We start from the raw sequence: 25,855 nt of genomic DNA on the forward strand, positions 1-25,855 counted from the left end.
ATCGATTTCACTTCACGCAATGTCAATACACTCATCGATCCCTCGCGCTGTGAACCCAGACCGTCTAATCTCATAGGAGACCGCAGATTTATGACTATCAACAAGTGACAGAGTTTGTTGATGTTTATTTGCTCAGCATTTGTTGATACGACGAGTAGTTTCCATTGTGGTGTAATTAAACAAATTCAACCGCAAAACTCTTGAATGGTGCTGGAGGTTGTTGCAGCCCATATGGCCGCAAGCCGAGAAAATATGTTTAGTGGAAGTTAGACATCACTGTCAAGAAATTGCGTTGTATGATTTGGTGATTGGAAATAATTGACATTGCATTAAAATAAACGGAAACAAGACCTGAAAGATATCGGCGCCCTTCTATTGGCGATGAGACTGCAAGAGGACCTTGTACCCTTGGGGAGACAAGGGAATTTCCATGCTATTAACATAGTATGCTGGTCCCAAGCCCCGATAAAGGAGGAGGGTTTGAGGCAGCGTACTTTGTACTATCCTCAGTAAAACAAAAATAAACTGCTGAGATCAGGGAAAGAGATAAATAAAGTATAATTGGAGTTACTCTACTATCCTAAATCCTATCCGATCACTTTTGGGGACAGGTCCCGCGACAGGCCGACCAAGAAAATGCATCCAATGTCGTTAGAAACAACATGATCGGATCGAGTAATAAGCCTCGGAAAAATACTAGGGCGACCACCTCAGTCGACGCGGCAGGATGAGCCCCGGTCCAGTCGAGAAATCAGCAAGGGTTCTTGACGCATGGACGGCATCAGGATGTAAGTAAGTTAGTTCGAGCACCCTATCTGGAAAGACCGAGGAATTCGCAAAAGCCCTTCAGGAAAGGCGCATTGATGTCTGCGCTCTGCAAGAAACTCGTTGGGCTGGTGCCAAGAGCTGCGACATAGAATGCGAACGCGGTAAAAATGGCTATAAACTTCTCTATTTTGGTAGCCCACGCACTCAATACGGTGTTGGCATTGCCATCTCAGAGTGTTTTCATGATGCCATTAAAAAAGTCGAACGATTTGATGACCGGCTGATGAACCTCTCCAGCTGATCGCAATATTCATTTCTTCAAAGCATACGTACCACAGCCAGGTCGACCAGATGACGAGAAAGATGCCTCTTTGCAACTTCTCGATGAAAACACTTGCGTGCCTGCTGATGGATATATCCTCATTGCCGGCGACCTTAATGGTCATGTGGGTCATCGCAACAAGTGCCATGGGAGAGAAAGGTTTGGAGCGCGCAATGAGGGTGGCGAGCGTATAACCGATTTTGCGGATACCCATGACCTTGTACTTATGAATACATGGTTCATCAAACGATTGTCTCATCTTCCTACATTTTAAGGTGGGAAAAGTAAAGCGCATATCGACTATACTCTCATAAGACGCTGACATTTTACCACCGTCGCTGATTGCAAAGCTGTTCTCTATAAGACCATCGCACTTCAACGTCGGTCGTTGATTGTCATCCTGCGATTTAAGCTACCGATAAAACAGCGTGGGGAACACACTGACCCGCATTAAATGGTGGCGATTTCGTGAGAAGAAAGAAGAAATGATCTCACTCATGAAATTACCAACCATTACGAATTTGGAAGAATCGTGGAACCAAATAATAGACACCATCCACAAAGTGGCACCTGCAACCCTCGGGGTCACAAGCGGTACATCAATCGAGAAACTTGGCTTTGGAATGACGATGTTGAAATGAAAGTCCGTGAAAACAAACGCAAATTTATAAGAATGCCTAGTGGAGAGCAAAGAAAGCGATTGTTGTCACTCGAGTGGCCCATTACAAAAATCTTTACGATAAACAGGATACTCGGAATGGCGAGAGAGATCTATATCAACTCGCCAAAAGCCGAAACGCACGCACACAGGATATCGAACGCTAATGACAAGAACGGTACTTTGCTTATGAATCGTCGAAACGCGACGGCTAGATGGCGAGAATATTTCGAGCAGATTTCAACTGAAGAATTTGGTCATCCTCCACTTCCATAATCATTGCCGACATTTGGAGCAGTTCCACCTGTCAACGCAACTTTAGTTAGTGTCGAACAGGTGCAGGGATTAGGACCGACGACATAGACGTTCACATAGTGAATGGTATCTTCGATGTTAGCCAGTGCCTTGCTAGCAGTGGGACACTGAAAAGCGCTAATGAATTCGGGCATGCTCCCTTCCAACGAAGGAGGAAGCTCCTCGACGCTGCTTCGCCTGCAGTATGATGAGCGAATGGCTCAGTGGCTGCGCTGGTAAGCCGCCAGTCTTGCGTGTTTGGTGTTAGTGTTGTCCTTTATGTTGTATTGTACGCAGAGTGGTAGTTAACTGGTGAAAGGTTCCGTTGCGGTCCTCCACTTCGGGCTGATTCCAGTTAACCCGTTAGGGAGTGCCGTCCCCACGTAGTCGAGGAGGGCGATCAGACCCGAGTCTGCCAGGGACTCATCTGAAGTGGCTCTGCCACGAAGTCTCTACGGAGGTTATCTGGTACCATGGGAACCGGGGTGGTCCTCTGAGAGCATATGCTCCAGGAGAAATCTTTAATGGGGTGCTTACGATACGGGGAGTGGCGTCATCGAGATGCCCGAGCAAGCAGTTCTGACCACCTAACTGGCATAATACCTGCATCCTAGGCAGTAGCCTCCAGAAAGTTTCTCGGTAAAAAGCGAACTACTGATGATCGATACAAGCCGAGCCATACTGGAACCGTCGATGCGTCTAGAGCCTAGCTCTACCAAGGTGGTAGTTGTGGCGTGTATCAGGAGTCAGCTCCTTCGAGTCCCTGGTCAGGTAGTGGGCATTGAGCTGGTATTAGTAGACGGCGTTGCTCCAAGCGAGCGCTGATCCGTCCGCGAGTTCCGGGAGCAGCTAAGCTTAGGTCAGGCCTCAGAGAGCTGGGGTAAGGGCTTTGTCCTCGAGAGTATATCCGTTCTTCTGTATTGCAGCCCATTCCCTTGCGCATGATGTGCTGGTAAAAAACCTATATGGCGTATAAAAACAATACGAATGAGGAGATAGTGGGAATGGAGAATGAGTTGGCTGGGTTTTTCCACAACACGAAAATGCATCGCTCCCCCCAGCGTAGGACGTAGCAAGGGCTGAAATATTCGACGAGACATAGGGATGTGCAAAAAGAAGAAGACAAAGTGATGCGGCACGTGATGGTAACTCAGACATTACCACGCAGTACTGCTGTTGCGGAAAGAGGCACAAAGCAAGCTGCTGAAACTGACCAGATGATTTCGAATATAAGCGGAAGGGGGAGGGGCTGTCGAATATTCTGGCGAAAGCTGAAGAGGAAGGGCTTATCAAGAAATGCGCGGCAGTTGTCAAGCGCATGCGAAATGCGATGTTCCTCTATAAAAAGTCAACAAATGCAGGAAAAATGGGCTGATGGAGCTGGACGAGCTCCTGGACCGAATTTGGTACTACCGGCTGCCATGGAGAGTAACAGAAAATGGGCGAAAAGTAGAAACAACCGAGGCTTCCGCTGAAAACACCGCGCTATGCGGATTGTAGATCGCCCATTGCAGAGCAAACTGGGAAAAAACAAAAGGAGGAAGGGGCATTTGAAGGAAACTCCACTCAGGTGCTCTTCAGAGCTCAAAAGAAAAAGGTAAAGAGGGCCAAGAGGCCACAACACGCTGCGTCACCAGAAAAACCTTTACTTAAAATTACGAGGGACACGAAGGATGAAGCACTCAAAGAAAAGGTGGGGAGACGAAGGAGGGCTAGACCGCCAGCTCTGCTTAGGTCGACGGGAGGTACGATCTTTGCGGAAGTCCTTAGCGAAATCTGGTACAAAATCAAACCCAAAGACAGCGGAGCGAAAGTGTTTTCTCTTCGAAAAACAAAGGGTGGTGGAATCCTAGTCGAATTAGGCCCAACGACAACAGATAAAGGTACGTTCTGTGAAGCAGTCAAGGGACTTCGGGCTGAGAAAGCTTTGGCTTCTAGCCTGGAACCCACGTGCTCTGGGGAAATCCGATACTTTGGCTGCCTTAAAGAAAACAACGAGTTAGAAAAGGCTTTCCAACGTGAATAATCGGAGGTAACAAATGTCCGGAATGGTATCACCTCTGCGAACTTCCGAAGCCAAATTCACTGTGGTGAAAGTGGTGGAACAATACACAAGGACGCTTCTAAATATCGGGAAAATCAGAATTGGTTGGGTAGTTTGTAGGATACGAATTCGGGCTACCCCAACCAAATGTTACAAACGTTTGGATTATGGAAACATGTCTGCAAACTGTCGGGGAACTGACAGAACGGCAACATGCCGCAAATGCGGTCAGGCAGGCCATAAAGCGAACACCTGCAACGGAAAAGAGAGTATGTCCTACGCAGGGACCGTGGCACGTCTGATTAGAACGTTGCGTACACTGCGGGCTCGGGTCGCTGTCCAGTCTTCAGTGCAGAACGGACAGAGCTAGGACGCCGTCAACATGATTCGCAATCTACAAATCAATATGCACCGGAGTTTCTAGCGCAGTTCGCTGTCGAGACCAAAGCTGACCTTGTGCTCATCAGTGAACAGTACCGAAACAAGGACCCATCTTTTTGTCATTCCGACATATCAGGGAGAGCTGCCATCACCCACCTTAGGGTTCTTGTCCAAAGCCGACGGGACGGCATTGCCTGGATTTGGTGTGCAGGGGTAATGTTTTTCAGTGTCTATCTAACACGGAATGAGACCATGCCGGACTTTCGACGCAGGCTTGATGCTTTGGAGGACGCTATCTTGGGCGAAATAGCGTGGGGCGAATCCTGATAAGTGTGCAACACCCCGGCGCTCTTTCTATGCATGGAATGTTGCGAAGGTGAACACCGGGAGGTTTGTTAAAACTCTTGGAACAAGTGGGGCCGCGCTGAAGGGTACTCCCGGAGGTGGTGGTACGGCTGCTGACACTGTCGTAAATCCAGTTGTGAACCTGATAACGACGGGCTGTGGAACTTCCATGACCAGCAGGGCATCGAGACGTGTCATGCCAATATATATTGGTGGACGGCGGAAAGTGTAGAGTTCTGGAAGGAGTGTCACAAACTCCGCCGCTTGACACAACGTTTAAGCGACTGGGAGGAGGCACATCCCATAATGGCAAAGTACAGCTCAGCAAAAAGGAGACTCTGCAGGGCAATAAACAGGAGCAAAGGTCCCTGCTGACAAGAATTCGATTGATAAGGTTACAAACTGGTAACCCAAAAAATCAGCGCTCTGCGCAAACGCTGTTCACTTAAGACCGGGTATATGGACCGCATTGCACGGGCACTATTCTCTGCATACTCCGTGCGGGGTGATAACGGCGGCGTGGAGGGCCTATCTGAGGGACTGCTCTCTGCTCTATGAAACGCTAGAGGGTCAGCGGAGGATGGAGGTTACGTCGAGGGTAGCGATGGGATCCATCCTATGACCGGGCCTCTGGAACGCTTTCTATGATAGATTGCTTAAACTCGACATGCCAAAAGAGTCGCGCTTGGTAGATTATGCAGCTGATGACGCAACGCTTGTTGCTGGACGCACTGTCGAACAGGCGCAAAACAGACTTGGAATATTGGTGCAACGGGTAAGCGGATGGATGACGGCTCATGGCTTCAATTTTGCACTGAAAAAAAACCGAAATATTCATCCTGACTTAAAAAAGAAAAAAGAGAATTCTGAGTCCGGGTCGATAATCGAATCAAAACCAACGGTAAAGTATCTTGGACTGCCTCTTGACTCAAAGATGGTTTTTTTTTTTGGCAAATCAAAGCAGTAGCGAACAAGGCTGCAGTTGGAGTTTCGGCCTTAAGTTGGCTAATGGTAAATATTGGGGGCTCTAGAAGGCTTCCTGTTCTACGAAGTAGAGGTACGGGCTGAAGCTCTTGGTAAGGAGGTATATCGTAAGCGTCTCGAGTAAGTCTCAGAACTGGCCGTGGTGATGATTGCGGGAGTGATCCCCGTTGCCCTTCTTGCTAAGGAGCGTAAAGCACTCTAGATGAGTGGCAACTATCTTGGCAAAATGAAATTAGAGGCAGATGGACTGGGATGCTCATTGGCCACTTAGGTGCGTGGCTAAATCGGAAGCATGGTGAGACTGACTATTTCCTTACTCAGTTCTTAAGTGAGCATGGAGGTCTTCAGTCTTATCTCCACAAGATTGGAAAGGCATGACCTCCTGTCTGTTTTGCAATGGAGTTGTGGACGACGCCCATCACATCTTTTTGTATAACATCTATATCCAGAAAACATTGTCGAGGAGATGTTGCGGGGCGCTGACAGGTGGAGCTGTATTGCGTATTACGTTCCGGTACTTCTCGTTGCAAAGAAGATAGAGCTCGACCGATCGAGGGGCCGAATGGCAGGGGTTTCTTTGAACTAGCAGTTCTCTTTCTCCTCTCCCCTTACATTGGTGAAAGAAATTCTCTGATTTGAAGGCTCCGCAAACCGGGTGAGTTCTGGGGTTAGCCCGAAGTAATATGACAAACGGTTCTAAGCTAGCTCTCTAACGATGGAGAGGTGTTCAGTTGCTAGACCGACGACGTACTATTGCGGGAGTCCAACAAAGCGTGCGTAAATGCATTCGACTTAGGTTTATTATGAGTAGTATGTTCTTCTCAACAAGAGTTGCTTCTTCGGCACAGATGAGGAGGTCATTCTCTGCTGAAATATTTTTTTGGATCCATTTGTGGCTCGATCTCCTCGGCTCCCTCTCGATGAGATTAGGCCTAAGATATTTAGAGAGGGAGAGGGAGAGGTCCAAGCGTTCAGTAAAGTATCATTACTATTATAGATTCCTCGTATTCCTTCTTCAGTCAAGTCAGGAATCATTTCAAACCATCGCTTCGCCAGAATTTTTCTTAAGTTGTGTAGTTTTTCGGGAGATATTGTGAAGTTTGCTTGTTGAAAGGTTCAGTTTTGCTATTTGTAGGTGGATCTTTCCTCTTTCTCTCTAAATTTTCGTGGTATTCTGGTTGACGTCAACGCTCTCTTGGGCCCTAACAATTTAGTGTAATTAGGGTGTGAAATTATGCTGTGCCGTGCATGGTTATAAATATATGCGTGCATTTGGTAAATGGGAACATGTCATCACTGCAGGTACCTTCAAGAGCATTGGACTTTGTTGAGGTGAATTCGTGACGTTTTGTTTCAGGAAATACGAAAAACTTAGGAGGGCCGTACACAAAAAAGTTTTTATACCATTCTATGCGGCTTGAAATGCACTATCCAGTACCGTGTTTAACTGATTTTCGACAGTGTTGGATCATGTGACTGTGGCGCGGCAGGATTCGCGGCATTCGAAATTTATTTCGAATGTTGCGAATGCGAACGAATAGATGGCGCGGATCTATCCACTTTGCGGAGCTCGCCACGGGAGTGGAGGACCGGCGAGAAAAGTGTGCCATGAGTTAGGGGCAGAAAAGAAACACATGAAGCGAGACTCTCTTCTGCCTCTAACGAGCATACAGTCACAGTCACACAAATTATTTAATAAAGTCACACAAATTATTTAATAAAGTCTAATGGTTAAATATATCGAGTATTGATTGTAAAAACCCAGTCTATGTTCCGGTGTACCTAAAAGTGTGGTTTGCAAAGAAATTAATATTAAAGTTAAATTGGTGACCCCGAAGAGCACAAAGCCCTAGTACTATCAGTATCCAAAGTGAAGAAAGAGAGGCTGGACCCTCACCTGTAAACATAACTATTGAACAACCTGTGCAGCCGATACCTCAGATGACTCGTTCTGTTCCTCTGATCTCGAGCGCGTTTTATCAAGTTAACCAAACATCAGCACCGCAGCCCCAGACGCCAGCACCGCAGCGCCAGACGTTAGCATCACTGCCGCAGCCACCATCGTTGCCGCCGCAGCCGCAGCCATCACCATCTCAAACGTAGCTGACACCAGCATTATTGCCGCATCAGAAATTCAACGAGCGCGACCACCTTTCAACATTAGCAGCAGCAACTTAGGTTATAGATTATTTGGCAATCAATCTTCAAATTTAATTGTTAAAAGTTAAAATTGTGATAATATTTCAATAATAATAATTGAAAATCGCTGCAAGAGACGGCGTTAGGTGTTTCACATCGCGGGTTCTCCGTTTCCTTGGTGGTGTTTTTGGTCTGCGCTGGAGAGCGTCCGCTTCGGTCGTCATTTCTCTGTTCGTGCGTGCATTTGTGGGTGCGGCCTGCCGTGTCGGAGCAAAATTCACCGCGTTTCATCATAAACTCACCGGGTGTTCATTGAAAACTATTATTTTTTTTTTTTTGTTGTTACTCGAGATGTCGTTTGACAGTAAAGACGCGGCAGGCCCATCGGACCCGCAAGTGACCGCCCTCGCCGTACGCGTTCCTCCGTTTTGGCGGCGGAACCCGGAGCTGTGGTTCGTGCATTTGGAAGCGCAGTTCCAAATGTCCGGCATCACATCGGACGCGACCCGCTTCAACTACGCGGTGGTCGGCCTGGACGAGGAGTCTATTCTTCTAGTGTCCGACGTTCATTCACTTAATCCTGCGAAACCTCGAGTTCTGTTTCGTATATTTGGATGATGTTTTGGTCGCTTCTTCCACTGAGTCTGAGCACTTAGCCCATCTCGAGTGCATTTTTCAACGTCTCCTTGAGACCGGTTTAGTCCTAAACGTTGAGAAATGCAAATTTCTCCAAAAACAAGTGAGATTCCTCGGCCATTTCATTTCCCCTGATGGAATACAGCCCGACCCAGACAAGGTGCAAGCGATAACAAGCTTCCCGCGTCCAAAGACAGTGAGGGAGTTGAGGAGGTTCTTGGGCATGCTGAACTTCTACCGTCGTTTCCTGCCCAAGGCCGCCCATCACCAGTCCATTTTGAACGCGTACTTGTCTGGCCCCAAAACTAAGGACACACGAGAGATCGTGTGGTCTGAAGAGGCTATCTGCGCGTTTGACAAATCCCGTCAACAATTGGCCGACGCTACACTCTTGGCATTCCCTCTGCAAGATGCACCCCTAGCCGTTTTTGTTGATGCCTCTGACATCGCAGTAGGTGCTGCCCTTCACCAAAAGGTGGATCAAGTTTGGCAGCCGTTGAGCTTCTTCGAAGCAGTTGAATTCCGCTCAATGGAACTACAGTACCTACGATCGCGAACTGCTCGCCGCGTATTTGAGCATCAAATACTTCCGTTTCTCCCTAGAAGGCAGGCCGTTCACAGTGTTCACGGACCATAAGCCTCTCACGTATGCTTTGAAATAGAACCCCGACAAAGCGTCCCCTCGTCAGCTTCGTCATCTGAGCTTTATAAGCCAGTTTACGTCAGACATCCAGCACGTGTCCGGCAAGGACAACATAGTTGCTGACGCTTTGTCTCGTGTCTCCGAAGTTAACATCCCCGCCTCACTCGATTTCTCGGCTATTGCCAAGGCGCAGGAGGATGAGCATTTTAGAGCCTCAAATCCAACCCCAAATACAAATTTCGGGAGTTGCCCATCTTCGGCTCAAACCTCTCTCTCTGCTGCGAAGACTCGGAAAAGGGACCTCGGCCACATTTCGCAAGGAAGTGTTCCACGCAGTTCACGACTTGGCGCATCCCGGCATCAGGACAACAAACCGGTTAGTCACCGGAAAATACTTCTGGCCCTCCATGAACAAGGATATCAATTCCTGGGCCAGAGAGTGCATCGCATGCCAAAAGTGTAAAGTCTTCAGGCATGTAAGGAAAGAAGTGGGCTCATTCCCACGCACTACCAAGCGTTTCCACACGATACACCTCGACATAGTAGGGCCTTTGCGAGACTCGCACGGTTATAGGTATTGTCTCACAATCATCGACAGGTTTACGCGGTGGCCTGAGGCAATACCTCTGAAAGACATTACGGCGCAATCATGTGCCGAAGCCCTCTGTCGAGAGTGGATACCTCGCTTTGACGTCCCCGCAGTGGTCATCACTGATCAGGGAATGCAATTTGAGTCCACCCTTTTCTCCGAGTTAGGCAAATTCCTTGGTTTTAAACGCCAGCAGACTACTGCATACCACCCGCAATCCAATGGGATGCTAGAACGTTGGCACCGGACGCTGAAAGCCGCCATTATGGCAAGTGACGATCCGTCCTGGTCCCAAGTCTTGCCTCTCGTCCTACTCGGCCTACGTACAACCCGACGAGAGGAATTTGCTGCCAGCCCCGCAGAGCTGGTATACGGGGAGAACCCAAGACTCCCAAGCGATCCGGTCTTCGACAAGAGATCGGGTCTCACGGAGTCGGAGTTGGTGCGTCTGCTGAGGGACAATCTCCGACGCATCAAAGCGCCACCACCCACTCGACACTCGTCCATACCTGCTTGTTCGCCCAAGGAACTGGACACATGCACGCACGTGCTGATCAGGACGGATGCCGTCCGGAAGCCGCTGCAGCCTCCATATGAGGGCCCGTACCGCGTTCTCGAGCGTGGAGAACATTTTTTCCAGCTCGAGACCGGTGGACGCAGGAGGGCGGTCTCTCTGTCCAGGCTGAAACCCGTGTCCGCCCCGAAGCAGCGTCGTGTCCGTTTTGTGGATTGACGGCGAACGAAGTTCCGGGATCAGTCGCCGAAACCCCTAGGTTTCATCTGGGGGCGGAGTGATGTGGCGCGGCAGGATTCGCGGCATTCGAAATTTATTTCGAATGTTGCGAATGCGAACGAATAGATGGCGCGGATCTATCCACTTTGCGGAGCTCGCCACGGGAGTGGAGGACCGGCGAGAAAAGTGTGCCATGAGTTAGGGGCAGAAAAGAAACACATGAAGCGAGACTCTCTTCTGCCTCTAACGAGCATACAGTCACAGTCACACAAATTATTTAATAAAGTCACACAAATTATTTAATAAAGTCTAATGGTTAAATATATCGAGTATTGATTGTAAAAACCCAGTCTATGTTCCGGTGTACCTAAAAGTGTGGTTTGCAAAGAAATTAATATTAAAGTTAAATGAACTTCGGGACTAGACCTCGCATATATAGCCATAAAAGAGGACATCCGCGATTGATACCGCGTTGCACCGATCGTCGAAAAATTGGGAGGGAGGCGTCTACGATGGTATGGACATGTAATTCGCGTTGACTAGAACTCACTTGCGAAGATAGGTTTGAACATTGAAGTCGATGGGAAACGACCAAAAGGCCGATCGGAACAACGTAGGGTTGATACGCTGGATGGTGAATTGAGAAAAACCTGACTCTATTCAGATAGCACCTTTTGATAAAACAAAATGGAACAACCAATCGCGACGAGTCAACTTCGCTTCTGAACGGGCTTTAGACCGAAGAAGATAAGTGCCGTGAGGGTTTGTCTGTCATGTAACAGTTGTAATGAAACTTTTATGAATAGGAGGATCAGACGATCATCCTAAGTGGCCGACAACGACCTAAGGGGAAGAGCTATCCCAGAAACCTAAAACTAGAAATGTAAAGGCAAGTGCACGTGGAGCCTAGTCGGGAACAATGTAGAGAATCTATTGATTTTTTATCCAACATCACCAAACGAAATTGTGAGCCGGAATGGGCTATCTTCTACTTGATTCAGAAGACCTGCAAATAAGAATTAGGCCTGAATCCAGGAAATTTTGGGCCACACGTTGGGCGCCATTCGTAATGAACTTTTATGAATAGAAGGATCAGACGATCATCCTAAGTGGCCGAAAACGACCTAAGGGGAAGAGCTATCCCAGAAACCTAAAAAGTTGGCGAAATTGACCGTGAAGGTCGCCCGCAAAGATTGAAGCTCGATTAAAGTGCTCGGTTGACACTTTCTTCCACGCCTCTGTGCTGGCCAGGCTCGGGAATGTGCGTCATTATTACAAAATTAACGTGTCTTTTCCGATGCGTGGGTCCGCACTGGATTTCAAAAAGACAATAAACGGGGGAATTCGCGATGACCTAACAAATAAAAACCAGAAGAGAGAGAGCTAAAACGAAAGGGGAATCCTTAAAAGAAAAATGGCCTCGGGATGCCAAGGAAGAATATGAACCTAAGCTGCCGCGCCTCAATCACGATCTGAGGCAGAAGAAGCTATGATCGGGATTGTGATCCGTCGTGGATCATCCCTCGTGATCGCGGCACTCGGATCCGAAGACTTACGGCTCCACGTGCGCGGTAGAGCCGTTTCTTTTGTTTTTCCATTTTAGCTCGCGTTCTGGTTTCGGTAGGTCGTCGCGAATTCTCCCGTCTTTTTGAAATCCAGTGCGGACCCACGCATCGGAGAAGACACGTTAACTTTGTAATAATGACGAGGGGGGGGGGGGATCAAAGCGTTCAAAGGACCCCCTGCATTCCCGAGCTCGGCTAGCACAGAGGTGTGCAATAACGTGTCGACCGAACAATTTGATGGAGTTTCAATCTTTGTGGGCGACCTTCACGGTCAATTTCGCCAACTTTTTAGGTTTCTGGGATAGCTCAGTCCTCTAGGTCGTTTCATCGTCTGATCCTTCTATTCATAAAAGTTCATTACACAGTTCCAGTAATCGCTGTGATATTGCTAAAGAGTTACCAGAGGATCTAGAGGATACGGGTGGATTTAATCCGAACTTTATGAAAGAGCAATTAGAGAGGTAGTTGGAATGTGGACCATTTACAAAAGAGAAACTCTTGATGAATGCCGGTCTTAAATCACCGCTGGAGTAATTAATGGTATGAAGTTTTCTATGGTTATTAATTGTTATTACATCTTTGCTCATAACATTGCACAGGCAATTTGCAAGTGGTGGTGCAAGACGGCCTGTGTAGCAAAACATAAAATACGGATGGCTATAGCAGAAGAAAACCTTCAGAGATGCAAATTGACTATATAGCAGGCTTGGAAATATCTATCATTTAGCACTATATTCACTGCAAAAGATTGTCCTCAATGAGGTCTGAACCCTCACTTCGAACAGCAGCCAGCACAATGGTGATTGCACTTTAATTAATTTATGTGTCACCGCCATTAAAGAGAAAGGGTTCAATCGACTCTGAAGCCATTGGAAAATTAGTCACCCACTTTTAAAATCGCATTAATGGTTAGATCATTCCATTAGCTTTCCAAGCACGCTAGCATTTTTGGGCTGGACAAATGATATTCCGGTGATATCACCATCAACATCTCTAGTGCAGCCTGGCTCCATCGCATCTTTTTTCAATGCACTTTCAATTAATCTTAATTCCGTGCATCATCTGTTGACTAGCGTTCGAGTTCATCTATCTATTTAACTACCAAACGTATCTATCGGTCGTTCAGTTATTGCTGCTAATTAGTAATTCTGGATGGGAGAAGGCTTGTCGAACGGCCCCTGAGTACATGAATGATGTTGACGATGACGACAGCAACAATTTTGAGAGATGGCGAAGATACTCACGGGGGCCGGCCGGGCTAAGACGATGGCGGTTGGTCGCCTCGACGGTCATTGAACAAATTCCGAATTGTCTCTTGATTATCAATAGAAAAGATATCTCCAGAGGAGTTTAGTGGTTGCAGTTGCATTCGAGAGGAACCTTTAACTGTTGCGTGAGTGTTCAATGCATTATCGAGATGATAGTAATTATTGTTGATGATTCGGTTCGTGTGCTTTGCTGGGTTTCGAAATGAGGTTTTTCGTGGTGCTGAAATCCTTCGATGTTGGTATGTATTGTTTTTTGTACTATGAGAAGTTACGGAAAATTGCACAGTAATGGAGAACAAACTGCCAAATATATTTCGGGATTTGAGAACCTTGGTAATAACAAACTGAAGACTGTACCAAAAAGTTGAGACTAATACCAGTCCTTCTTTTTCCACACTTTCACTTCTTTTATAAGGATTTGTTGAAAACAAAAAGGTGGTCTTGTCTTAGTTTTGACATCAGTTTAATGGAGGGAAAAGGCAGGGAGTCCAGTCATTAGAAAGTGGTCACTTATTTCAAGGATCCATTCTCAGAAGGTATCCCGCCAAAAATCTGAAACAACCATGTTGTTGTCTGCATATGCTATCTAGGCTTCAAACTATTCTCTACATCTATATCTACTAAAATAAAGATAATAATATTATATTGCATACTATACTCATCATCATCATCAACGGCGCAACAACCGGTATCCGGTCTAGGCCTGCCTTAATAAGGAACTCCAGACATCCCGGTTTTGCACCGAGGTCCACCAATCCGATATCCCTAAAAGCTGTCTGGCGTCCTGACCTACACCATCGCTCCATCTTAGGCAGGGTCTGCCTCGTCTTCTTTTTCTACCATAGATATTGCCCTTATACACTTTCCGGGTGGGATCATCCTCATCTGTACGGATTAAGTGACCCGCCCACTGTAACCTATTGAGCCGGATTTTATCCACAACCGGACGGTCATGGTATCGCTCATAGATTTCGTCATTGTGTAGGCTACGGAATCGTCCATCCTCATGTAGGGGGCCAAAAATTCTCCGGAGGATTCTTTTCTCGAATGCGGCCAAGAATTCGCAATTTTTCTCGCTAAGAACTCAAGTTTCCGAGGAATACATGAGGACTGGCAAGATCATAGTCTTCTACAGTAAGAGCTTTGACCCTATGGTGAGACGTTTCGAGTGGAACAGTTTTTGTAAGTTGAAATAGGCTCTGTAGCTGTTATTGGTTCTGATTTTCGACCCTAGATAGGAGAAATTGTCAACGGTCTCAAAGTTGTATTCTCCTATCCTTATTCTTCCTGTTTGACCAGTGCGGTTTGATGTTGTTGGCTGGTTCGTTTTCGGTGCTGACGTTGCCACCATATATTTTGTCTTGCCTTCATTGATGTGCAGCCCAAGATCTCGCGCCAATCGCCGCCTGCTCGATCTGAATGAAGGCAGTTTGTACGTCTCGGGTGGTTCTTCCCATGATGTCGATGTCGTCAGCATAGGCCAGTAGTTGAGTGGACTTAAAGAGGATCGTACCTCTTGCATTTACATCAGATCAGCATCAAGGATCACTTTCTCGAGGACCAGGTTAAAGAGGACGCATGATAGAGCATCCCCTTGTCGTAAACCGTTGGTCTTGAAAGCGATCCTGCTGCTTTTATCTGGCCTCGCACATTGGTCAGGGTCAGCCTAGTCAGTCTTATTAATTTCGTCGAGATACCGAATTCTCTCATGGCCGTGTACACTTTTACCCTGGCTATGCTATCATAGGCCGCTTTAAAGTCGATGAATAGATGGTGCAACTGTTGTCCATATCCAACAGTTTTTCCGTCGCTTGCCGCAGAGAGAAAATCTGATCTGTTGCTGATTTGCCTGAAGTGAAGCCTCTTTGGTATGGGCCAATGATGTTCTGGGCGTATGGGGTTATCCGGCCTAGCGAGATAGCAGAGAATATCTTATAGATGGTACTCAGCAACGTGATACCTCTATAATTGCTGCACCGCCTGATATCTCCCTTTTTATGTATGAGACAGATAATGCCTCGTTGCCAATCGTCAGGCATTGATTCGCTGCCCCATATCTTGAGCACAAATTGATGAACCACTTGGTGTAACTGGTCGCCTCCATATTTAACCAATTCGGCTGTAATTCCATCGGCTCCTGGCGACTTATGATTTTTTAGCTGATGAACAGTCCGTGCAGGATTGTTTCTCCTAAACTTGGTGGTGGTTGCATTTACCCGTCGTCTTCAGTTGGCGGGACTTCCAACTCGCCGATGTTCTGGTTGTTCAGTAGCTCATCAAAGAACTCAACCCATCGCTCCAGTATGCCCATTCTGTCGAAAATCAGATTTCCCTCTTTGTCTCAACAGGATGATCATCGAGGTGTATAAGGCTACATCCTGCTGACTTGTTGGTAAAACTTCCGCGCCTGGTGCGGTTGCTCCCTGTACTTTCCGAGTTCACAAACCTGTTGGTTCTTCCAGGCTTCATTTTTCCGTCTGTAAAGTTACTTCTCCGCTCGGCGGAGATCGTGATAAGTCTCTGCGCGTGCCCGCGTTCTTTGAGAATGCAACATTACTCATTCATCGTCAAACCAGCCGTTCCGACACCTTTTGCGGCTGGGGCCAAGTATGTTTGTGGCCGTATCCATGATGACGTTCTTCAGGTGATTGTGAAGATCATTTGTTGATGCTTCATTTCCAGGTCCTCTGTTGACTGCGGTTATTGCGGCATCCATTGCCCTCTTATAGGTGTCGCGGAGGACTGTGTTGTGGATGGCTTCAGTATTCACTCTCACCTGATTGTCGCAGCACCATGCCAACGAGATAGTGATCCGAGTCTATATTGGCCCCCCTATATGTTCTGACATTCATGAAGGCTGAGAGGTGGTGGCGTTCGATCAACACGTGGTCAATTTGGTTGAAAGTGGTCCCGTCTGGAGACGCTCACGTATGTTTCTGGACCACTTTCCGCCTGAATGCGGGCTCCTTCCCTACTTGGCTGTTAAAATTCCCAACATTTTAATATCATATCTGGGACAGGCTTCGAGGGATCGTTCTACTGCCTCGTAGAAGGTATCCTTCTCCGATTCTGCAGTCTCCTGTGTAGGAGCGTGAACGTTAATGAGGCTTATATTTCTAAACTTGCCTCGCATGCGCAGAGTGCATAGCCGTTCGCTTATGTTTTCAAAGCCGATAACAGCAGGTTTAATTTTTTGGCTGACGAAGAAACCTACTCCGAGCACATGGTTTACTGGATGACCACTATAATATATGGTGTAGCGGCTCTTCTCCAGGAAACCGGACCCTATTCATCGCATCTCTTGTAACGTTGTTATATCAGCCCTATATTGGGACAGGGTATCGGCTAGCTTCTCATCAGCTTTATCTCTGCACAGGGAGCGCACGTTCCATGAGAAAATGTGCAAATCGTTAATCCGTTGCCGTTGCCGGGTTTGTCGTTGTAAGATCCATCCTGTCCAAGGCTCCTTTCGTGGCTTCGTAACATCGGTTTTCCGTGTAGGGTTATCAGCCCTACTCAACCTGGGGACCAGTTGGTACAATTTGTCCCGTTTTTAGGCGTGGGAGACTCGCCTTCATCCTTCTCCGTCTGCAGCTTTTCGTTAAGAAAGAGCTCCCAGCGGTCACCACGTGGAGGTGGAGATAGGGTTTGGTAATAGAGCTGTTGGTGTTGGTTCAGCAGGCATTTCCCAGGTTTTATGCTCCATCGTGGGTACCAATCCACGTTTCGACCTGGGACCTACCCTTTGACCAACACCGGACACCGGATATTACCCTTTATATGGTTGCGATCGCTATCCTTGACTTCCGCACATAGAAGACACTGAAGGTTCTTCCTCGAGCTCTTGCAGATACTAGTGCAGTCGTTCGAAATGTTGGATCCCGAAGTATTTGAAGCTCTTTACAGCTCGCGTAGCCTTCAGGTGATCCATCCTATGCGAGCTTTACCCGCAGGTAGAGCTTACTTAACTGATCCCACAAACATAGTTCCGACGTATGTTCGCCTTAGACTATGCACATCCGTTTCCTGGACGTCCTCCAGTTTCAATTGACCTTTGAGCGCTTACCTGGTGGTGACCTTAACAAGATTTTTGCGCTCTATCACAATCAGTACACGCAGAATAACTTCCATGCCGACTGAAGCGTCGATATTCTTTTTGGAGATCGTCGTGTTCATTCTTTTCCTCCCATAGTTCAAACGACAGTTCACCCTTTGACCTTACCCCAATTTGCGTAACTTTGCCGCTGAGCTCTTTCAGTTCAGGATTTGCTCTAATCTGCCGCAAAATATCAGCATACCCTCTTTTGCTGCTATTACCAAAGCATCTTGGCGATTTCGTTTCCGAATTATCGTTATCCTCCTTGCTTTGCTTCGGTCTTTTCTTGGTTCGATGAGAGTCTAACTTGGGCTTTGATCTCTTTGACTGTTGACTCTTCCTATCCAATCATTAGCCAATGCTTTCGTAGGGGAACACTTTTTTGTATCCTTTAATGTGAGGCTAGATTGTCAACGGCTTCTTTGGCAAACATCTGTGATTCCTGTCTTGGATGCGACGGGATCCTGGGCAACCCTCCTGTCAACGATGGGGATGCTCGAGTCTGTCTCTTTGTTTGTCACATGCACTTTTCTCAGAAATGGTTACTTTTGATACGAAATTTGGCGGGAAGGTGGGAACTGCAGTGAGTAACATTGTTCTCCGTTGAGTTGAAGGGAGTGGGGGACTTCACATACATCTATGGTGACTTTATTGAAGTCTCTCATCGTTGCTTCCTGTTCTAATTCATTTCTGATGGATCTACCCACCGCTAGATGAGTTGTAATCAGTTCTCCTTGGATTTCTAGTTTTCTTTTCTTTTTCAGGATTTCCCTCAATTTCAAATTGAATTATTCTATGATTCGATATAGAGGGATCATACGACATTCTCCAGTTCCTAAATAGCTTACTCATAAAATCCCCTTACCTGGAATTTGTTACCGGTTTTAAATCTAAAGGCACGTGTTAGGTTTTGCTGAAAATAATTTAGATGCGAGTGTGTCCTTGTTGAGGCTGGCGGAATGATTGCTTTTGACATAGCTTTTGATTTCCCCGGGAAAATGGTCTCACTAAGTTTAATGTCTTACTTAATGGCAAGGCTGACTCTCGTTCGAGTATTTAAGTACATATCCTGGTTCACTCTATGAATGCTATACCCAAATCAATCAAGTAGATTCTTACTCGTTTCGAACTAGTAACTACCACTTGCCCTTCCTGCAGCCTTAACGCGTTCATTCCGTGTCACAACACCCTTAATGGGGGTTACTGCGGTAGCTGCTCCTTGGTTTGATCTCCTTCGTTGTTCATTGTGTGTTTTGAATAAAAACATTTTTTTCTAATCCTCTAACGAATGTTTTTTAAAAAAATTAATTTATTTGTTTCTTATTTTCAGATGAAAGACAGGACATACAAAAGAAGACATTCACAAAATGGATTAATGCACATTTGACGAAAACGAAATGCCCCCTAGTCAACGATTTATTCACAGATCTCCGAGATGGCCACCGATTGTTGGCCCTCCTGGAGGTCCTCACAAATTCACAATACGTAAGTTTTCATCGTTCCGTCGTTTGCATTCAATCTCCAAAATTAATTGAATGATTTCATCTCCAGAAACCTGAAAAGGGACGAATGCGAGTACATCACATAAACAATTTAAACAAAGCGCTTCAAGTTCTTCAGGAACATGGTGTCAAAATGGTCAACATTTCCAGCGATGACATTGCAGCTGGCAATCCCAAACTCACCCTAGGATTAATCTGGCTGATTGCGCTCAGCTTCAATGGTCAGAATTTAGTCAACTCACAAGCGGGAAGCGGGATCGAAAAATCGCTTCTTAACTGGGTCCGCCAGTACACCGAACCGCATGGGCTCACTATCAATGATTTCTCCAGGAGCTGGTCGGATGGAAGAGCATTCCTTTATATAATTCACGCAAACATATCGAATTTTGATCTTAACGCAGCGATCAAGCTACATCCCAACGCACGGCTGAAGATGGCGTTTGAGCTGGCTAGTCGGTATTTCAAAATTGACCAGCTGTTGGATCCTGAAGACGTTAATACGAATAAGCCAGATAAGAAATCAATCTTAATGTATGTTATGTGCTTGTATCACTCAATTAATTCCTGGGGAAGCGTCCACGACTTAGCCCAACATTGCGAAAGTACCGAATCGATCCCGCTTGCCGACGATGGAGATATTACTCCGACCCCTGCAGATAATGAAGCTAGCAATGGAAACGGTAAACCTAACTTCGATGAGTACAACAGGAATATACTTCCCGCGAGCACATTCCATGCAGGGAACACAACCGATCTTGATGAGATCTCCTTAGATAAGTCACTAGAGAATCTTGCCGAGGCTGCAACAACAAAACATATTGTCAGGAGCTCAACCTTTACCATATCAAAAGACCAGCCAATGAAACTGGCAGATATAAACTTAGATGAACCAAAAATGGAATACCTAATGGTCGATCAGTCGAAATCAAGGCCGCTTTCAACAGCGACAAATGCATCAATCGAGATTAGTGGATACCAAGCCGCGCTAGAGGCTGTACTGGCCTTACTTCTTGAAGATGAGGAAGTCCTTTCAAGAGAACTTTCAGAACCAACTGATTTTCCCAGTGCTAAGGCGCAGTTCAGCGAAAATGAACAGTTTATGTTGAAGTTAACTGAGCACCAGCAATTTGTCGGCGAAGCGCTCGAGGAAGGCTCAATGTTGATTAGTGAGTCTCAGCGAACATGTGGCTTGACATTAGAGGATCAGAACGAGATTCGACAGCAAATGGTTTTGCTGAATGAACGTTGGGAGACGTTACGTGTACGAGCGCTGGACGTACAGGCAAAAATTTTAAGTAGTTTAGCCGAATTCCAGTCACAGCAAATTGAGGAGCTTAGAATATTTCTGACAAATACTGAAGATCGGATATCACGAATGTCAGAGATCGGTCCAACTTTGAATGATGTTAACCGACAGGTGAAGGAGATAAATGAATTCCGAGAAGATTTGAAGAAACAGCAATCTTTAGTGGATAACCTGAGTAACATGGTTGTGATTGTGAATGATGAATCTGGAAGTTTTAACGACCTCGAAGACAAGCTCTCGGCTCTGGGTGAACGGTGGTCACATGTGATCAAATGGAGTGAAATTCGGGCCGAGAAGCTTCATCAATACAAAGTAATAACGAAATGGATGGACGCGAGGGAGAAAGACCTCAAAACCATGGAATCAAAGGAGCTTACGGAATTGGGGAATATAACCCGGCGCATAAACGATCTTCGCTACTGCGAATTAGATCTTAAAGAGCTGGAACGGTACTTGGTCGATTTAAGACAAATGGTGCAAACAATGCAGGAAGGTCAAAATTCTGAACAAGTTTTGGAACAAATTGAAAGCCTTGAGGACCGCTTGGATGCATTGAATCAAATTGTCGAAGTGCAGAGGGTGCGCATAGAGTACATGGGCTTTAAATTCCCCACTTCATCCGAGGAAAGGAAAGTGGAACGGCCAGGCTCTTGGACTGACTTCCAAATGATCATCAAGTTTGGCGAAGAAGAGGCGACAACAGAGGAATCATCACCGCAGTCGAGCAAGAAGCGGAAGCTCCAGAAGTCTGCAAATTTGACATCTTTAGAAAAGACGATCGCTGAAAATTTGAATCTCCTGGAAGACTGCGATGAGAAGATTTTTAGTTTGTCACGACATAGCTTGAAAGACCAGGCTCAGATATTGAATGATGTAAGTAAAATGCTATCAGATCGGCAAGACAATCCACAGCATCTTGAGAGTCTTTTGCGTGAATGCCAGGATGAGGATCCCAATCGGAATTTAACTCTCGAAACGAGCCAAGTGGCGCAAATCGCCGATCGATACAAGACCCTCAACCAAACGGTAGCTGAAATGCGTACTGACCTCGATCACAAAATCGCCAAAGATAAATTCTATAAAAGCCTAACTGGCTTCAAGTTGGTGTTAGCTGACTCCCGTGATTGGTACAAACAACATGCGAATACTGCAACGAAAGCAGAACTAGAAAATCGTCTCAGTGACATGGATTCCTTATCCGATGAGATTGCCGAGGCGAAAGCAACCACAAACAAACTCACGGATGATTTACAAGAGTGGAAAGATGACTTCAATCAATTCCATGAAAGTTGGAATGACATGAAAAAAGCAATCGCACGACTCATACAATCCAAAGGTGGCTTCGATGATGTACATTCCAGACTGCAACGACTGCAAGATTTCGTTGCGGAAGCAGATACTGTGCATGTGATTGTATCTGATGATAGTGCAATGGATGCGAATCTTCAGAAATTAAATGAGTTGCGGGAAAAGTATCAGCAGCTCGAGGAAGACTACTCGTTTGTGTACGAAAAAAGTGATCATGGCGAGATCGGGGACCTCCTCGATATATGGTCCAAGCTTGCTGATGTTATTAATGATCGAATTATCAAACAGAACACGGGGATCGAAAATCTAAACCATTTCAACGCTGAGTACGATACGATTGTAAACGTCCTGCGGGGATTGGAGACAACATTCAAAACAGATCTCTTTGTCCTAGGCGAGCTGAAGATGTTGCAGTCCCAGTCTGAAGATTATGATCAACACGCGACTCAGTTGAAAAAGATTGAAATCGACGTGATCAGTGTACGGAATTTCAGCGAGATCATCATGAAGGATGCAACTGAGGAGCACAAGGTTGCTCTGACAAATCGTGTCAGTGATCTGAATCATTTTTATACCAGAGTCCTGGATTTGTATCATCAGAATTCGAAAAAGATACATCAAATCCTGATAAAAACTGAAGAGGTCTTACAACGCGTCCATCAGATGGAGTTGTGGCTGAACGATCTCGAAATGAATACTCCGAAAAATGCCAATTCTGATATCAGCAATTCAAATGAACTATTCCAGATCAAGTCTAAATTCCAAACGCTCAAGGAGACATGTGAGCGGGAAACAATTAAGTTTCGCGAACTCAATGAAACTGGAAGTGATATAATATTGCAGATTGATGATTTGGTGCAGCAGGACTCGGAGCACAAATACACGTACTTGGCTAAGAGGTTCACGAAATTGAATGCGCGTTGGAATGATGTCACGGCGCAAGTTTATAATCGGACGGCATTGCTGGAACATATTTCTAGTCAGTTGGGTGAGTTGAAGAAGTTGGTAGTGTCGGAGACAGGATATTTGGATAAGCTGGAGAAGAAGCTGAGGAAGAGTCCTGAAAATGCTGCCGATGCGGAGGAAATTATCGAAGAACTGGATGTAAGTTTTTATGATTTTTTAGTATTAATAGTTACCTTTTTTGAAGGAATTGAAAATATTAACATCTTTTACACAGACTTCGTGACGTTTCTTTAAACGTGACTGTCCCCAGCTGCCAGGAGGATGGTTCGATGAGAACGATTCCTCCTCCTGCACCAGATTATTTCGATTTTTAAAAATGTATATACATAATTGCCTTAGTAAGTAATTCCAGACATCCGCGGTTTTACACTAAGGTCCACCAGTTCGATATCCCTAAAAGCTGTCTGGCGTCCTGACCTACGCCATCGTTCCATCTAGGGTAGGTCAACTACGTCTTCTTTTTCCATCATAGACTTATAGATCCTTATAGACTTTCCTGGCTAGATCATCCTCATCCATACGGATTAAGTGACCCGCTTACCGCAACCTATTGAAGCGTTCCTGTAGGGGGCTAGAAATTCTTCGGAGGATTTCTCTCTCGACGCCTAAGAGTTGATAAATTTACACTCTAATAAATTAAGTCCCCGAGAAATATCTGAAGATTGGTAAGACCACTGTCTTGCACAGTAGGATTTTTGACCCTATGGTGAGACGTTTCAAGCGGAACAGTTATTATTATTATTCTGTTAAGGGAAAGTCGCACCGCGTCCTTGAAGAACTATTGTGCCCCATTTACTGATTATAGTGTACCTATTGATCATAGTATATCAAGCAAGCCTATAACCGTCAGGAACTTTAGTATGTTCCCTACTTCCAGATCTTTCAGCTTTGCATCTGGTATTAAGTGTTCTCCCAGATGCCTCGACCTACTTTGCACAAGTGCCGGACATTGTCCCAGGACGTGTATAGAGGTTTCGTCTTCCTCCTCACAAAACCTGCAGGCAGTGTCCGTAGATATCCCTAGCTTCCCTAGGTGATAGTTCAGCCGACAATGACCAGTGAGAATTCCCACTATGATTCGGAGGTTCTTTTTGGTGAAGTTTGTGCGCATGGGTTCGTATCCCCCAATAAGCACCCTGGACTGCTCCATCCCTGCTAGGCCCGCCCAGTATAGTTCCCCCAACTGTTCCTCTTCATTTCTTAGATTCATAGCCATGAAACCGTTTCCGATTCCACAGAAGGGTTCTGGCCCGTGTAAAGGCGTCCCTGCTCCCTTCTTGGTTAGTTCGTCCGCTGCCTCGTTGCCTTCTAACCCAGCATGGCCTGGAACCCAAAGTATCCAGACCTTGTTGGACGAGCCGAGTGTATTCAGTCTCTGAAGGCATTCCCATACCAGTTTAGAGTTTACCTGGTTGGACCTAAGTGCCTTGATCGCTGCTTGGCTATTGGTGAGAATAGCTATGTTCTGCCCCCTGTAGTTCCTTTGCAGATTAAAGGAGGCACATTTGTCTATTGCGTATATTTCCGCCTGGAATATGCTAGTGTACCTGCCCATTGGCTCAAAGTACAGAACAGTTGGACAGCTGAAATAGGTTGGCAACAACAGTCGTTGAGTGGACTTGAAGATGATGGTGCCTCTTGCATTAACAGCTGCATCGTGAATCACTTTTTCCAGTGCCAAGTTAAAGAAAACGAATGACACGGCATCCTCTGTGTTACATCGTTGTTGATGTTGAATGGTCTCGAGAGTGACCCTCCTGTTTTATCTGACCTTACACATCGGTCAGGGTCAGCCTGATAAGATTCACTCTTATCAGTTTCGTCGGGATGTCGAATTCTCTCACGGCCGTGTGTACACTGACTATGCTATCATAGGCGGCCTTAAAGTCGATGAAAAGATAGCCATATTCCAACAGTTTTTCAATCGTTTGTCGCAAAGAGAAAATCTGATCTGTTGCTGATTTGCTTGGAGTGAAGGCTTTTTAGCATATGCCAATGATGTACTGGGCGTATGGGGTTATCCGGATAGCGGAGAATATCTTGTAGATGGTACTCAGCAACGTGATACCTTCATAACCAGTTCAGAAGTAATTCCATCCGCTCCTGGTGACTTATGATTTTTAGGCTGATGGATTGAATGGAGTTTTTCTTCCAGGAATTGCATGGGCTGTTTCTTCCATGCTTAGTGGTGGCAGCATTTGTCCATTGTCTTCAGTTAGCGGGACAGCAGTTTATCAAAATACCTAGCCTTCGAGTCCGTGATCGGTTTCTGTGCATGTCCGCGTTCCTTCAGATTGTAGCATTGTCCGGTATTCAGCATTCTTCCGTTCTGTTGTTAGGTTACATTCATCTTCGAATCAGCCGTTCCGACTTTTTTGCGACTGGGACCAAGTATGTTTTTGGCTGTACCAATGATAAAGTTCTTCAAGACACTAGATTGGGATGTCCTTAGGGACAAGGTCCCTTCTGTGTTCACTCGGGGATTCGTGTCGGTGTTGTTATTCGAACTCGGAGCATCTTGCTAAAGAGTTCGGGTCTACATTGACCTCCCTATATGTGCTGGCATTCATCAAGGGTGAAAGGTGACAGCGTTCGATTAGCACATGGTCAATTTGAAAGTAGTCCCGTCTAGAGAGACTTGGTTTGTTGACCGCTTTTTACGCAAACCAGATACTTCCAATAACCATTTCATGGGACATTGCTAATTGAATAATCCGCAGTCCATTATCATTCTTCTTTTTTTTCAGCCTTTGTCCCGTTCACAAGCGGGGCCCACTCGTCGTGAACGGTTTCGCCATTTGGCTCTACCGAATGTCTGATTTGGGTGCGACCTCGAGGCTTTTAAGTCCCCATCCAGCGTATCAAGCCACCGTTGTTCCGGCCTGCCTTTTGGTCGTTTACTTTCGACTTCGATGTTCAGACCAATCTTCGCAAGTGAATTCTCGTTAGCACGAATTGAGTGACCATACCGTCGAAGATGCCTCCCTCGCAACTTTTCCACGATCGGTGCAATCCCGTAACGATCGCGGATATCCTCACTTTGGATGTGATCAAAACGTGTCACGCCACTAGTGCAACGTAACGTTTTCGTCTCCATTAACACAAGATACCGTTCATTGTCCTTTATAGTTGGCCAACACTCAGAACCATAGTGAGCGACAGGACGGACGACATTGCGGTACATTTTAGATTTGAGACGTTTGCCACTTCATCCAGGTTGCGTTAATGCGTGAAGCAATTTCATTACGCAGTTCTCTATTAGCTGATAGCGTTGACCCGAGGTATTTAAATCGCTCAGTTCTGGACAG

The 25,855-nt window shown here is 46.1% G+C and overlaps 1 protein-coding gene across 9 annotated transcripts in view; it reads left to right on the plus strand.

Annotated features, from left to right (window-relative positions):
- Positions 1-25,855, plus strand: part of LOC119660390 (dystrophin, isoforms A/C/F/G/H) — a 1,277,654-nt gene that overhangs the window by 77,364 nt on the left and 1,174,435 nt on the right. For 8 of the 9 annotated variants that reach the window (XM_038068919.1, XM_038068914.1, XM_038068920.1 and 5 more), the window contains exons 2-3: positions 18,796-18,950; positions 19,017-22,685. In XM_038068919.1, coding sequence (XP_037924847.1) covers positions 18,796-18,950; positions 19,017-22,685 — 3,824 coding nt within the window. Of the gene's footprint in view, positions 1-13,525; positions 13,609-18,795; positions 18,951-19,016; positions 22,686-25,855 lie in introns of those variants that run through there. The other variant, XM_038068915.1, reaches the window with a different exon arrangement.

The sequence above is a fragment of the Hermetia illucens genome, chromosome 6 (genome assembly GCF_905115235.1).
Source record: "Hermetia illucens chromosome 6, iHerIll2.2.curated.20191125, whole genome shotgun sequence".
Classification (NCBI taxonomy): domain Eukaryota; kingdom Metazoa; phylum Arthropoda; class Insecta; order Diptera; family Stratiomyidae; genus Hermetia; species Hermetia illucens.